Consider the following 15,813-nt stretch of genomic DNA (forward strand, 5'->3'; position numbering starts at 1 on the left):
ACCCCACGCAGTGGGGCTGTGGCAGCTGCCTGTTGTGCAAACCCAGTCCTCAAAGCTCAGCCCCAGCCCAGCCTCCCTGGGAGCCTTCCGTGGCCTGCCCGCCTACGCAGGTCTGTCTCCAGTCACCTGCAGCTCAGAGGCTCTGCTGTACTCAGCACATGCTCTTCTGAGACCTGCTCAAGCTGTGTTTAACACTCATTCATTCATTCAACAGATGTTTAATGAGCATCTCCTAGGTCCCAGACAGCCTTCTAAGTGTGGGGGATACATTCGTGAACAAAGCAGGCACTCACATACTTGTATGTGCGTGTGCGTGTGTGTGTGTGTGTGTGTGAGAGACAGTGAGAGAGAGAATCAACATTATCAATAAATAACAGTATGTTGGAAGATAAAAGCCATGGAAAAGCTAGAGCCGGACAAGGGGATTGGAATTGTGGAGATGAGAATGGAATTTTAAGTGGGGTGGTCAGAGGAGGCTTCACTGAGCTGGCAGCATTGAAGCAAAGGCTTGAAGGATGCTCTTTTTTATTGAGCACCTTGTGTTCATGCTGATGGTTTGGGATACAGTTTTCCTATGAATTTTTTTTTAGCTTAAAATAGACTTATTCATTCAACAAACACTTGAGGATCTGCTTGGCTTCTACTTGCCCTTCAGTTCTCAGCTCAGGTGTCAGCTTCTTACTCCAGAATGCCCTTCCATTGTCTCTTGTTGTAATTTATATTCTATTTTGAAATTTAAGGTGACCATTTTTAAATTGTATTTTTAAAAAATTTTTAAAATTTGAAGAATTTTGTTAAATTCTTTTTTTTTTTTTTTTTTTTTTTAAATTTATTTATTATTATTATACTTTAAGTTGTAGGGTACATGTGCATAACGTGCAGGTTTGTTACATATGTATACTTGTGCCTTGTTGGTGTGCTGCACCCATCAACTCGTCATTTACATCAGGTATAACTCCCAATGCAATACCTCCCCCCTCCCCCCTCCCCCCTCCCCCCTCCCCATGATAGGCCCCGGATTCTTAAAGCAACTTTAGTTCTTCTATTCTGTGTTCATGATAGCATTTGTCTTTACGAGGTCTTTTATTTTCCTGTTTCTGTTTTGTCTACTAATGAATCTCAGTGCCCAACACACCAGGGGGATGCCAAATAAATGTTAGTGAATAATGTGCCAGGAGCTGTAGTGACTATGGTGTTATAATAGGTTTTGGCCTTTGAGGAACTTACTGTGGTCAGTAGCGAAGACAGACGTGTCTTCTCTAAGCAGAGTATACAGACAGACTTACGGCCTGGAAGGAGAATATGGCTCAAGTCTCTGCTGGCTGGTCGCTTCTTGTCTCTCAGAATGCAAATGCCACGTGCCCCCCCCGCCCCAGAGTGTTACAGGATATCCTATTGGGTCTTCTAAGTATGTTCAAAGAATTAAACAAATACTCATTGAACTCCTACAAATTTTCAGGTGCTGTGTCAGCTCTACAGTCAGGGCAGCAACAATACAGGCACATCTGTGTCCTCATGGAGGTCATGGTCGAGAGGAGGAGTCAGAGGTCCCTGTCTCCCATTGTATTTCCTGAGAGGCACCAGCAAATCCTATCCTGGGACATTTGTTCAGTGTAATCATCACTCAGTGTTTACCTTGCTTTTTGGTCATCTGAAAAATTAATGCCTAGAAAAAGTCTCATAAGAAAAAACAGAGACCCGAGACGAGAGACAGCTTCTCTTGTCCCAGTTTTAGAATTCCCGTGTGGGGAAAGTGTTGCCGTCTCTGCCTGGTAGCTCAGAACCATCCAGACGTTTGCAAAAAATAATTGATGTAAATAACACAACTTGCTGGAGAACAGTTGAGCTTTCGAACCGGCCCACTCTTCGTGATTTCTTCCTCTCTCCCACCTTTCTGATCCCTCCTTCCCTTCCCTGGTCCTGTGAAGCAGTCACTCTTGTGATCATGAGCGATGCACTGAGAAACAGCCGAATGTGGTCCTGGGGACACGCTGCTGGCTTGGGTGTCCCGTCTCTCTCTGCTGCCCCATGGCTCCTCCTCCTCTTCTTGACTGGCATGGCTGAGCTGCAGCCACACTGTGCACTAAAAGGTGCCTCAGCCTCTCCTCTGGGGTCCCAGGCCTCCAGAGAGGAGGCTCAGCTTGTATGGAAGGGGAGGTTTCATGGCAAACAGGGCGTCTGGGAGGCAAGTCCTTTTGGAAGGAAGGTGTGTGCGCCAGCTTGAGGGAGAAACAGTCAAGCAGTGTGGCCACTCCACGTCGGATTCCTCCTAACAGGCAGACACACACACACACACACACACGTTTGCACATTCTCTCCTACACTCACACATACAGACACACACAAACACATGTTCACACGTTCTCTCTCCCACACTCACACATGCAGGTACACTCACACACACGCAGACACACACACACGCAGACACACTCACACAAACACAGTTTGCACATTCCTACACTCACACATACAGACACACACAAACACACACGTTCACACATTCTCCCATACACACAGGCAGGCACACTCACACACACACACACAGACACTCAAACACACATTCACACATCTCTCTCCCACACAGACACAAACACATGCAGACACACACACACACATGACACATTCTCTCTCCCACACACACGCATTCTCTGTCTTGCACACACATTCACACATTCACTCACACACAAATTATCTCATACACACACATTCACATGTTCTCTCACAGAAACGCACATTCTGTCACACTCATAAACGTACATTGACACATTCACACCCCTTCACACATTCTCACACACACAACACATTCACATGTTCTCACACAACACATATTCACACGTTCTCACACATATTCACCCGTTCTCTGTTCTCTCACACAACACATTCACACATTATCTCTTTCACATCCACACAAATACACATGCTATCAACACATACACATTCACTCACACACAAATTCTCACACACGTGTTCTCTCACACACACATTCACACACACATAAACACATTCACACCCCTTCACACATCCTGTCACACACACACACATTCATTCATGCATTCTGTCTCCCACACTCACACACACATTCCCTCTCATACTCACACAACATATATTCACACATTCTGTCACACAACACATTTACACATTATCTCTTCCACATTCACACAAATACACATTGTATCTCACACACATATTCACACATTCTCTCACACACACATCCACACGTTCTCCCTCTCACACAGACACACTCATAGACACATTCTCATGCACACATTTACACACACACGCACGTATCCTATTTCTGTCTCACACACAGAGCTGCACATCCGCTCACGCTGGCACACACTTACACATGCACACATTCTCCTCCCACACTCCTATGCACTCCCACACCCTCCCATACCCCCATGTTCACGTATTCTCTCACATACACTCTCACATGTACTATCACACCACACACACTATTGCATTGTCACACTATCACACTCTCATACACACTCACACACACACACTATCACACTAACACATACTATCACACACACACACAATCGCACTCACACCCACACACAAACACAATCGCACTCTCATACACACACACACTATCACACACACTATCACACACACTAACACACTCTCACACTCACACTCACACAAACACACACTATTGCACTCTCACACTCACACAGTCACTCATACACACACTCACATACACTCACACTATCACACACACTCACATACACTATCACACACACTAACACACACTATCACACACACACACAAACTATCGCACTCTCATACACACTCACACACTCACACTATCACACACACTAACACACACTCACACTCTCACACTCACACAAACACACACTATCGTACTCTCACACTCACACACACACACACTATCGCACTCTCACATGCATCCTTTCCCACTGCAGGAAACATTGCCTAATGAATGTCTCGTGGCTGAAATGCTGATCCTGATTCCTGAAAGGCGGTTGTAATTATTAAGCTGAGAATCATGAAACACTTCTTGATAATTGAAAGGCTTATCAAGACTAGATTAAGAACAGGTCAAATTAACAATTATGAACTCATTTTAGTAGAAATGGGATCATTAGCAAGCATGCCCATTACCTAAAAGTATAAGACCTCTTTTCTCTGGATTGAGAGAAATGACTTAAAAAAACCTTTACATAAAAGTGACTCTGCCTTAATTTTTATTCCATTCATTGCTGGACTCGGGCAGGTTCCTGCAGCTGGTCCAGCTCACAGGCTGGGAAGTCAGAGAGGAGCAGGACGTGCCCACAGTCAGAGGGGCTGACCCTGTCATGCAGACCCTACCCACTTTGCCCAAAGACTGGCCACTTCTCTTTTTTTTACCCCAGGACTAGAAAGTTGATTTTTCAGGATGAAATGGCTGGTGACAGAGCTCATTTCTCCTCTCACTGGATCTTCGTTTCCCTGGCATTAGCTTCTCTGTGGTCTACGGAATGCTAAGAACCCGGGAGGTATTGGAAACAGCTCCCTAGTTCTGGTTACAAAGCACAGTGCAGCCCAAAGAGAAGTTGAAAATTTGATCTGACAGGACCAAGCATCTTGTATAGGAGGTGACTTAACAGATGGATTCGTGGAGAATTTCTGTGACCAGTAAAGAGAAATTAGGCTGGAATATGGTGGATGGAAAGTGGCAGGGGCACGGGGAGGTGACTCTATCTGAAAACTGAGCTAAAAACTCAGCTTTTCATCTCTGCTCTCTTTGCCTTTCACTAAAGATACCCAGGTAACTAGGGGTCCCCTGGTGCAGAAGGGGGTCCCATGTGTGCACACTTTCAGTCCCCTCATGAGTTCAGAAACTCCTATTCAACACACATTTTCTTGCAAAACAACTTGTACCAATAGATATATGAAGATTTATAGATCCCAAGTACCTACATGCAGCTTAGGCTCAGCTGGGACCGGGACCACCTGGCTATGTTTGCCCATGGGAGCCCCTAAACTTTTCCACAGCTGTGTGTATCCTATGATTTTGAGATCATCACAGCATGAATTCATAGTACTGGACGGTACATGAAGTGAGTACACACCCACTCCCTCATTCCATCCTCATAATTCTACTGAAAGTAGAAAGACCAATATTATTGTTATTTACCAATTTTTCACGTGAGGAAGCTGTTGGTGGAAGGGGCATAAATGACTTTCCCAGGGTGCAAAGCAGGTCAGCAGTTGTCTATCTGCCCTGTGCAACATGTCACCACGGGCCACATGTGGCTGGTGAACATTTGAAATTAGGATACTGTGACTGAATAACTGAATTTAAATTTGATTTATTATTATTTTTTTGTTGTTGTTGTTGAGACAGAGTCTCACTCTGTTGCCCAGGCTGGAGTGCAGTGGCCGGATCTCAGCTCACTGCAAGCTCCGCCTCCCGGGTTCACGCCATTCTCCTGCCTCAGCCTCCCGAGTAGCTGGGACTACAGGCGCCCGCCACCTCGCCTGGCTAGTTTTTTTGTATATTTTTAGTAGAGACGGGGTTTCACCGTGTTAGCCAGGATGGTCTCGATCTCCTGATCTCGTGATCCACTCGCCTCGGCCTCCCAAAGTGCTGGGATTACAGGCTTGAGCCACCGCGCCCGGCCTGATTTATTCTTCAATTATTTTAATTTGAATGTAAATAGCCATTTGTGGCTGGTGGCCACCATATTGGGCACTATGGTGTCAGAGAGTTCCTTAAAATCTTGGCTAAATGGGAAAAAGGTTGCCTATGACCAATTCTATATGGAGTCCAATGTGGTTTCCCTTTGGGTAGAATTTCTTACCAGTCAGGTCAGTGTGGTTTAGTTTTGTCAGTGCCGTGGCCATATTCCAATGTTCCTCTGGTACCTCTTGGCACATACAAGGAAGCAGATGTGGTTTCCCCACCACCGTTCTTATAGAAGTCCCAGTGCCGAGGAGCTGTCCATGGTAGGAGAGTCCATTAGACAAGCAGCAGGCAGCAGGTTCTTTTTCAAAACTCCTCACAGGTTGTGAGTTTGGGGGCCCAGACTGCAGACCTTGCCCACTATTCTCCGCAAATTCTAAAGCTTGGAGAGTTTTAACAACTGGTCTACAGACCCCAGCTAAGTAGAAGCAGGAATAGCCAAGGTCTAGGGTGCGCTTTGTGATTGGAGGAGCAGTGAAGCTACGTGAAATGGCTTGGGGGCCTTTCTTGAGTATGGAGCTTGGATTATGGCATGCCCGTGCCTGGGCTGGGGAAGGAGAGCTGTGCCTGGTGTCCGCAGAAGTGAAATGCTGGCCGAGTTACTCATCCAGTGAAAGACAGCCTGCTTTCTGCAACACGGAGCCCTAGAGACGGATCTTCAGCCCATTCTGAGGTGTGGGCTGCTGATGGGCCCCGTGAATGAGGCTCCGACAACACTGCCATGTGACTTGTTGAACTTGGCAGCCATTCTTTTGGTTGACAAATAAGAATGTGGCAATTTATTACATTCTTGACATTCTGCTGAGTCTGAGGTTTTAAATGGAACCGTAATATGTGTTTGTTTTCCAGGGTAAATGGATCCTTCTATGAGATCTTGCAAGTGGACTTTGGAATTGATAACAGCAGTGACCTGGCTGGGGCCCAGCAGATTACCTGGCAGGTGGAGTACCCGATTGAGGACTCCATGAGTGAGCTGGTCGTCTCCGAGATCTTCGTCAGCCAGACAACCTTTGTGGGCATCGTCCCGCTCGCCATGGTGAGGAATCTGGGGGCTTCAGAGAAAGTGTCGCAAAGAAGTTTTCTTTAAACATGATGCACTGTATAATCTGTTATTTCCCGTATACCTGATACACTGTTTAAACAAGGAAAATATACTTAAATTGCATTTGATCAACCTGCTTTTCATAATGGTTCCTTGGGAACTATTTAGGGTCTACTGTGTAAATCCCTTTTCATTTGTGGATATTGAGAAACTGTTTTCTGGGGAGCCCTTATTCTTTATTTTCTCAATCTGCATGCATATCAGGACCTGAGTGCTGCACTGAGTGAAAACAGTTTTGTTGAAATGCATCAGGGTTACCTGGTGGGAACAGTGGCTCTGTATGCCAAGTATCTGACCCCTTGTCAATTGGCTTTGCCCTGAAGGTTCCAAGGTAACTTACGGATTGGAAAACTCTAAAATACAGATGGACTGAAAGAGTCTTGCTGGGAACTGACCACTTTATGCTGGGTAGAGTCCCAGAGTCCACAGAACTGCCTGTGTTTCTGCTTCACTGGCCTGGAGGTGATTGGATTTCTTCCCCTGAGCTTGGTTGAAGTTATGTTCATAGTCAAGCTCAGGGGCTACCTCTGAGATCAGGGTCACAGGTGAGATTCCAGAGCCTAAATTCCAGAGATTCCACGGAGACAGAAAGTCCATGGGTACCACCTACTTCATACCCTTTTCCACACTGGAAATGTTCAACCATTTTCTGCACTGCTTTGACTTTCCTTTCTGGTACCAAAGTGTGGGATCCATGTCCAGATACTCTAGAAAAATCTGTGGGTGCTTTTGATCATTCATCATGCAAGTTAAACAACAAAGTTGAGACTCCTTTGAACCCTACATCTTACAATTAATTCTGCCGTCCCTGAATCTCGAGTGTCTCAAGTGTGTTGAGTGTGTCGCTCTGCTGGGAACACACTCTCCCTATGTTTCCCACGTCCGGGTCCTTTTCCCCAACTCAACTGTTTATGGAGCCACGTTCTATGACCTTGTTGGCTAAAACTGGCCCTCCCTCCCCTGCCAGCTCATCACCCTCTACCTGTCATCATCCTGTTTTATCCTCTTCCTAGACATTATCACTGGTTGATATTTAGGGTTCATTTTCTGTCTTCCTCCCCAGAAGGTGGGGACTCATGACAGTAGGGTTATCCTGGTCAGTTCTGTCCACATCATTCCCCCCTGCACCTAGCACAATGGCTGGCACAGTTAATGTTTGTTGACTGAATGAATGGATCTGTGCTTTAGTCCAAGCTTCCAGGATGATTTAGTTTTTGAAGATTAGACTGACGGAGATCATTCCTGTGATCACTGACCCACATTGTGGTTTGAGGGCAGCCACACGTAGTTGGGGAAGTACCTGTTAAGGAACAGCGATGGATGGGGTCGATTTTAAGATGGAATGAAGCTGCATCCCTTGTGCCTGGGAACTCATCTATAAATTCTCCAGCTCAGCTAGATCAGGCTGAGGTTGGGGAATCTCTGCTCAAAGTCCTTGCCACTTTGCTCTGTGCTTTATCTGTAGCACTCCATTCACAGTGGGTTTGGAAGCTACCATCGCTGCCACCTCCTCTACTTCCACCTTCTCCTTCCTCCTTCTCTTCCTCTTTCTTCACTTCCCTTCCTTCTCCTTCTCTTTCTCCTTCTCCTTCTTCTTCTTCTCCTCCTTCCTCTTCCCCTTCCCCTTCTTCTTTTCCTTATTCCAAGGAAAGTTATGGAAAGATCAGTGGCAATTAACGCTGGACCACCCCTGCATGAAGTAAGGGAACTAGGGTACACAGCTACACAATGTACAAAACATGGGCTCACTATTGTCAGAGTCTGACGAGAAGCAGAAATCCCTCTGTAGTTAAAACAGAGCAGCTTTAAATGCAAGGACTTAAGTACACAGGGAATGAAACAGATGAGAAGCAGACGTAGAACAGAGGAGAGCCAGGCACCGTAGTAAGAGTGAGAATCTGCTCCTACCCCCAGGCCAGAGGGTGAGGGTGGAGGGGGTCTTACCAGAGCCCAGGACCTAGGGGTCACTGCTGCAGCTAGAATCACATTTGAGCAGCCTGGTTAGGGCTGGAGTGTGGGAGAGATTCAACTGTTGCGAAGGATATACCTGAGGCAGGGCTGGGAGTGGGGTGAGGAATTACCTGGCTTCTGCCTCCACCCTCCTGCCAGATCCTGCAAAGTCTTTCACTTAATCTCATCCTGCTGGCTGAGGCATAAGCTTAGGAAGCAGCATCTTCAGGGGTCAACACTACTGTGATCCAGAACTGATCAGAGGAAGGCCAGGGACTGGATCTGAGGGTGACAGGCTCCAGCCGGTGCCATTATCTTGCTGGTTTTATTACATGCTGACTCCTGTGAACCAAATCCAGCCTGTCCCTCAGAAGCTTGCATATTCAGAACGTGGCCATGCCAAGTCTCGTTCCTCTCAGGTTTCCTTTTGGCTTCCTCAGCCCAGAATGCTCCACTATGGCTGATATCTTGTCACTTTTCACTCGAAGGTCAACTTGTGGAGAGGCCTCTCCTGGTTACATGGCTAAATTAGTCTCCCCCTTTCTATTTTCACTGATTTGTCCTTGTCTTATGCAGATCCCATCACTGTCTGTGATCCACGCTTATTTATATGAGTGTTTGTGTCCTGTCTGTCTCAGTCTAGGTCCAGCCATAAGAAAGAATGTGAACACAGAAAGTTTAACATAGAGAATTGTTAACTATCACAGAGGACTGGGATAGTGAGGGATTGGTTAGTTAGAAGTGGAGAGAACTCTAAAGAATATAGGAATGACAGATATGGGGAGCAGCTACTAGCCTGAGGGCTGAACTATAATGCTCAAAGAAGAGGTTTCCCCTGCCCATGCCCTGGAAGCAACATTTCTCGAGAGGTTGTGGTCACAGCTCACTGAATCCAGACAAGTTGCTGATGTAGCACTCGGGTAGAGCTTGATGGAAATCTGTCCGCTGCAGTGCTCGGGACAGCTGTTCACAAGGGTGATGCACTTGCTACCAAACTATTGAAGGTGGACGTTGGGGAAAGATGCCAGCTCTGAGGGGCTGCTGGCCACCATGCACTGCAGGAGTGGGACACCAAGAAAGCCACGAATGCTGGAGTAGGTCCATGCATGGCAGGAGCTGCAGAGAGAGGGCCTCAGCATCAGAAAGTCAACCCTTTCCTCCCAAACTGTCTCTCCAGCATGCTCTACTGACAAAGCCTAACATTGTGCCCATTGGAAAAGCAAAAATATTGAAATAGGGCTCAGATCTATTTTCACAGAGCAGGTAATGAGGGGTGAACTTGGAGCTGAGAGGCCATGAATCGATAATCAGCGTACTGCAGGTCCTCCCCACTGGATTTCAAGCTCCCTGATGGGAGGGGCCATGTTTGTTTTGCTTGCCGGATGTTTCTTCAGCATGGTGCCAAGTATATAGTATTTGCTCAGCAAATGAATGAATGGTTATGTCTACCATCATAGCCTGAGTCCATTGGCTAGAGAGCTCTTGCTTGCTGTATTATTAATTTTCCTGTGCTGCTCTCACAAATTACCATAAACTCAATGACCTTAAAAACCTACAGATTTATTCTCTTAGAGTTCTGGAGGTCAGAAGTCCTAAGTAGGTTCCCTGGGCTAAAGCAAAGTTGTCAGTAGGGCTGGTTCCTTCTGGAAGCTCTAGGGGAGAATTTTTTCTGTCCCATTTCCAGCTTCTAGAGTCTGCCAACTTTCCTTGGCTCATGGGTCCACCTGACTCTCATCTCTGCTTCCATCATTGTATCACCTTCTCTGACTTTCCTGCTTTCTCTTCCCTTTTAAGGACCTTTGTGATGACATGGGGCCCACCCAGATAATTCAGGATATTCTCCCCATCTCAAGATCCCTAACTTAATCACACTTGGAAAGATTCCTTTTTAAAAAAATTTTTTTTAAAAATTATTATTGTATTTTAAGTTCTAGGGTACATGTGCATAACGTGCAGGTTTGTTACATATGTATACTTGTGCCATGTTGGTGTGCTGCACCCATCAGCTCGTCAGCACCCATCAACTCGTCATTTACATCAGGTATAACTCCCAATGCAATCCCTCCCCCCTCCCCCCTCCCCATGATAGGCCCCGGTGTGTGATGTTCCCCTTCCCGAGTCCAAGTGATCTCATTGTTCAGTTCCCACCTATGAGTGAGAACATGCGGTGTTTGGTTTTCTGTTCTTGTGATAGTTTGCTAAGAATGATGGTTTCCAGCTGCATCCATGTCCCTACAAAGGACACAAACTCATCCTTTTTTATGGCTGCATAGTATTTCATGGTGTATATGTGCCACATTTGGCCATGCCAAGTAACGTATTCACAGGTTCTGGGATTAGGATGTGGACATCTCTGGAGGAGGCTGTTATTTTCCTAGCACACTTGCTTATGCAGGATTCCAGCTCTCTCTAGCTGGAGCTTCCTCAAGCTGGGAGCTCAGGGCTCTCCATCCCTCCTCCCATGATCTGCTCTGTTGTTGTGCTGTAGCCCCAGGCTGCTGCCTGCACCAGCTTATAGTTGATGCCTCCCAGGCTGCTGCCTTGGGAGCTTTTTTGGCCTCCATGTCACTCTGGCACCTCTGACAGCTCCAAGCTCCTAGGGATACTACTCTCCTCACCGGGGATGCACTTTCCTTGTGCTTGGCTCTTCCAGAGGACCCCAGAGCAGAGCTTCCAGAGCACCAAGGAATATGAGTCTCTTAGGCATCCCCATCCACAGGGGGGATGTGGACAACCAAGGGACAGGGGCTGGGTGGGCTCTGGTCATAGTTCCACATCACTGTCCTCTAATCCTGGGACTGGGAGGAGGAGACCACAAAGTCAAAGCCCAGCTGACCTGTCATTCTCCACGTAGCCTCAGGCTGGCCACCTAACCTCCCTTTAGTTGCTCATGTGTGAGTTTCCAAGTGAGAGTACCTCTTCTCTCTACTTCACAGTGGTGTCAGATGGATAAACTGAGCCATAAAGAATATGAACATGCTTAAACTATCAAGGCAAATATAAAAGTCGTGTATGTAGAGGGAAAGTGTCCCAGAGAGGGCACCAGATCAGATTCAGCTGGCATGTGGGCTTAACAATCCTCTCTATCCAACCAGTTTCATTATCCGATTGATTTGCCTGGGAAAATTTCAATTATGATTACCTTCGAGGTAGGTGGAAGTGAGACATTTTAGTCAAGAATGAGGGCTATTGGGTCAACCTGCCTAGTTTGAAATTTGAGCTCCAGTGCTTACTAGCTTCAAGATATTGGGCAAGTCACTCAATCTTTCTGAAGCTCCACTTCATCTGTAAACTGTAAGAATCACATTGCCTGCCTGATAGTTTTGTGAGGATTAAATTATATACTAAGGTAAAGTGTTTGCCCACTGGCCTGGCATACTGCATGCACTCAATAATGTTGAACTGTTATAATTTTCGTCATTGTCATTGTGTTATCTAGCCATCTGTAGGTATAGTTGTCAAAGTTTGGGAGAAGGTAAAACAAGTTCAACCTCATGTTGGATGATGGTGGGTTCTCCTCTTGGAGAAAAGGAGGTGGAAAGGAGTCTGATTTGCTGAGTCAGACACAGCCAAAGGGTTTAGGGTGGGCACATTATGGGTGCAGAGAGAGAGAGAGAATCACAGAGGGTCTGGAAGCTCATGGAGGGCTACTACTGTTTGGGAGAGTCAGGGAAGAAAGGGGAGGAAGGAATGTGCTATCTAATTCTTGAAGGTGAATGGACATTAGCCAGGTGGAAAGAAGGAAGGGTGTTCCAGGCAGATGGAACGATGTGTGTGATGAGCAGGAGCAAGAACATGGGAGTTTATGGGGCTGCAGGTGGCTTGGGGCTGGTGTTTGGGCCAAGGGGAGATGATAAGGGGAACAGAGAAGGGGGCAGCAGAACACTCTAGTAGGCTTGCATACTATGCTAGGATGTCTGATCTTTGTTCTGGAATTATCCTTTATTCATTGGTTTGGATCATTTATTGTGGATCACAAATAATGTATGAATCCACCAGTATTCATCGAAGTTCTGTATGTTGTGATTTGAATGTGTCCTCTCCAAAATTCACGAGGAAACTCAATCCCTCTTGTGGTGGTATTACCAGGTGAGGCCTTTTGGGAAGTGATTAGCCATGAGGGCTCTGCCCTCACAAAGGGATGGCTTCCTTATAAAAGGGCTGGAGGAAGCCGGCTTAGGCCCCCGTGCCTGCCCCTTCCGCCATGCGAGGACGTGTTGTTTCATCCTCCCTGGAAGATGCAGCAACAAGGTGCCATCTTGGAAGCAGAGACGAGATCTTCAGCAGACACTGACCTTGCCAGGGCCTTGGTCTTGGCCTTCCAGCATCCAGAACTGTGAGGAAGTAAATTTCTGTCCTTTATAAATGACCCAATCTCAGGCATTTTGTTGTAGCCACACAGAAGGACCTGTGATATACTTGGCGAGTGGGGTGGTGGCCAGTGGTGTTCTCTTAGCCAGTGGCCACTCCTACTTCCTGCGTCCTCCCCAGGCTTCTTGCTAAAAGGGCCTTGGTTATGATCTTTGCCCTCTGAGTGGCCACATCCTTTGGTCCACTGGGTAAGGTTGGACTCCTCCACAGTCCCAGGGTGGCATCTGGATTGGCCTAAGCCATCATGGTTTGTTCATCCCCTTCCCTTGTGATTATTGCACCCAGGGGGAAGTTGCCTAGTTGGGCGAAGGGTCTGGAAAAATAGTAACTTGTTGTTAAAAAGGAATGAAGCACAGGGCCATTCCTGCTTTCTGCCTGAGCGTGACTGTGTAAGGAGTGGGAGGTGTCACTGTGAGAGGAGCTGCATACACTCTGGGGCAGCAGAGCAGAGAGAGGATGGGAGGTTGTGTCCTCACCAGTGTCACAGGCTGCCCAGCTACACCGTTACCAGCCTCCCTCCTCCAAGCCTCCTGCCTCGTGACACAGTAAACCTGCCCAATGTAAATCCCCTCTGGCTAGTGCTTGGCTGCAGCTTGGAGGGTTTCAACTGAAGGCTCTTCTTAGCCTCCCATCACCTTCCTAGGCCTGCTGGGCTCCTCGCCCAGGGGTCATCACTATCAGGAAGGGAGGGGCAGGGATGTCATCCACCGTGCCATCCCTCATTTCTCCCTGGAGAGGAGACTCATTCCTATAGGCCCCAGTTGGCCACAGCACCTTCCTTCCCATTGGTTAAAACTGGGTGGCATACACAGATGCTGGGAGAATGAGGGTCTGGCCTTGTAATCTCACCTGTGACAGCCATGGAGTGGGCAGTTGAAGCATCTGCACTCATGGAATAGCTCACCCAGTGCTCTGAGAAGGTGCTGCTGTCCTGGGATTCAACCCCAGGCTTATGATTTAGGACTTTGCTGCCACAGGTGTGTGATCCTGGATTGTGCTGGTTGCTGTTGACCTTTTGGGTAGCAAGTCAGTCTCTATTTCATGAAGATAAATATGCAGCTTTTGGGAGAATGCCTGATAGGAAGTGGGAGGGACTCAGTCATGGACACCAGGGTGGGGCTGATGCAGTAGCCAAGCAGGCAGGCTGGCAGAGGGAGGCGGCTGTGATGAGGTGCTCACTCATTCATTCTTCCTTCCTTCCATTCATCCAGCCATCCACCCGTCCAACCACGCAGCCACCCTTCCATCCACCCATTCACCCTTCCATCCACCCATTTACCCTTCCATCCACGCATCCACCACCCTTCTATCTACCCATTTACCTTTCCAACTACCCATCCACCCTTCTTTCCACCCATTTATCCTTCCATCTACCCATCCACCCTTCCATCCACCCATCCACGCTTCCATCCACCTATCCACCTTTCCATCTGCCCATTTACCCTTCCATCCTCCCATCTACCTTTCCATCTACCCATCCACCCTTCCATCCACCCATCCACCCTTCCAACCACCCATCCACCCACCCATCCTTCCATCCACCAATCCACCCTTCCATCCACCCATTTACCCTTCCATCCACCCATCCACCATCCTTCTATCCACCCATTTACCTTTCCAACTACCCATCCACCCTTCTATCTACCCATTTATCCTTCCATCTACCCATCCACCCTTCCATCCACCCATCCACCCTTCCATCCACCTATCCACCCTTCCATCCGCCCATTTACCCTTCCATCCTCCCATCTACCTTTCCATCTACCCATCCACCCTTCCATCCACCCATCCACCCTTCCATCCACCCATCCACCCATCCACCCTTCCATCCACCCATCCACCCTTCCAACCACCCATCCACTTACTCACCCTTCCATCCACCCATCCACCCTTCCATCCACCCATTTGCCCATCCACCCATTTGCCCATCCACCCATCCACCCTTCTATGCACCCATCCACCCTTCCATCTACACATCTACCTTTCCATCCACCCATCCAACCCAGCCACCCATCTAGTCAAACAGGAACAGCAAACATTTACTTAGCAGCACTATGTGCTGGGTTCATAATTTTTTAGTGAATGAAAAGAGAGAAAATGGAATGGATGGAAGTTTTGGAGTTGAAATTATTAGACCCTGGAAACCATTTGTATCTAAGATTTCCATTTCTAGCAGAGCAGCACAGATGGTCAACAGCTTCAAAAACCCCATCTTGAAAAGGGTTGTCTAAGGAGAGGGATGCTGCCACCCAGGGTGACAGCGGTGCTTCCTGCATTATCTTCCACATCTGTATCATCTTTTTGCCCCTTCTCCATGGCTAAGAAATGCTAACAAATGTGTTTGTTTCTTTTTTTTTTTCCTCTAAAGGCACAGATTTTCCTTTTTCCTTCAACGGTGTCTCTTCTTTAGGTTTGCTGCCCAATTACTGAGCTTTGAGCTTAGAGATTTATTTCCGTGGGTGGCTTGGTGTTGAGGGCTACAGTCCACCCTTCAACGACTATTCTTAAAACTGAAAAGCCCAGCTCTGCACATGCAGATAAAAAAACACATTATCTTTCAAAAAGATCGGAATAAAAAAATGAGCACACTTGTGAGTTTCTAGGCAACTGGGCACATGGGCTCAGCACAGGCTACAGCGAGAGATCATCAGATTCCTTTTTAGTCGTATTGGCCTGAAACCTTACAACAAGGCCTGGA

The 15,813-nt window shown here is 47.3% G+C and overlaps 1 protein-coding gene across 8 annotated transcripts in view; it reads left to right on the forward strand.

The window, feature by feature from the left end:
* Positions 1 to 15,813, forward strand: part of TMEM132B (transmembrane protein 132B) — a 507,637-nt gene that overhangs the window by 366,468 nt on the left and 125,356 nt on the right. For all 8 annotated transcript variants that reach the window (XM_077955780.1, XM_077955786.1, XM_077955787.1 and 5 more), the window contains one exon: positions 6,542 to 6,728. In XM_077955780.1, the coding sequence (XP_077811906.1) occupies positions 6,542 to 6,728 (187 nt within the window). The remainder of the gene's footprint in view (positions 1 to 6,541; positions 6,729 to 15,813) is intronic.

The sequence above is a fragment of the Macaca mulatta genome, chromosome 11 (assembly GCF_049350105.2).
Source record: "Macaca mulatta isolate MMU2019108-1 chromosome 11, T2T-MMU8v2.0, whole genome shotgun sequence".
Classification (NCBI taxonomy): Eukaryota; Metazoa; Chordata; class Mammalia; order Primates; family Cercopithecidae; genus Macaca; species Macaca mulatta.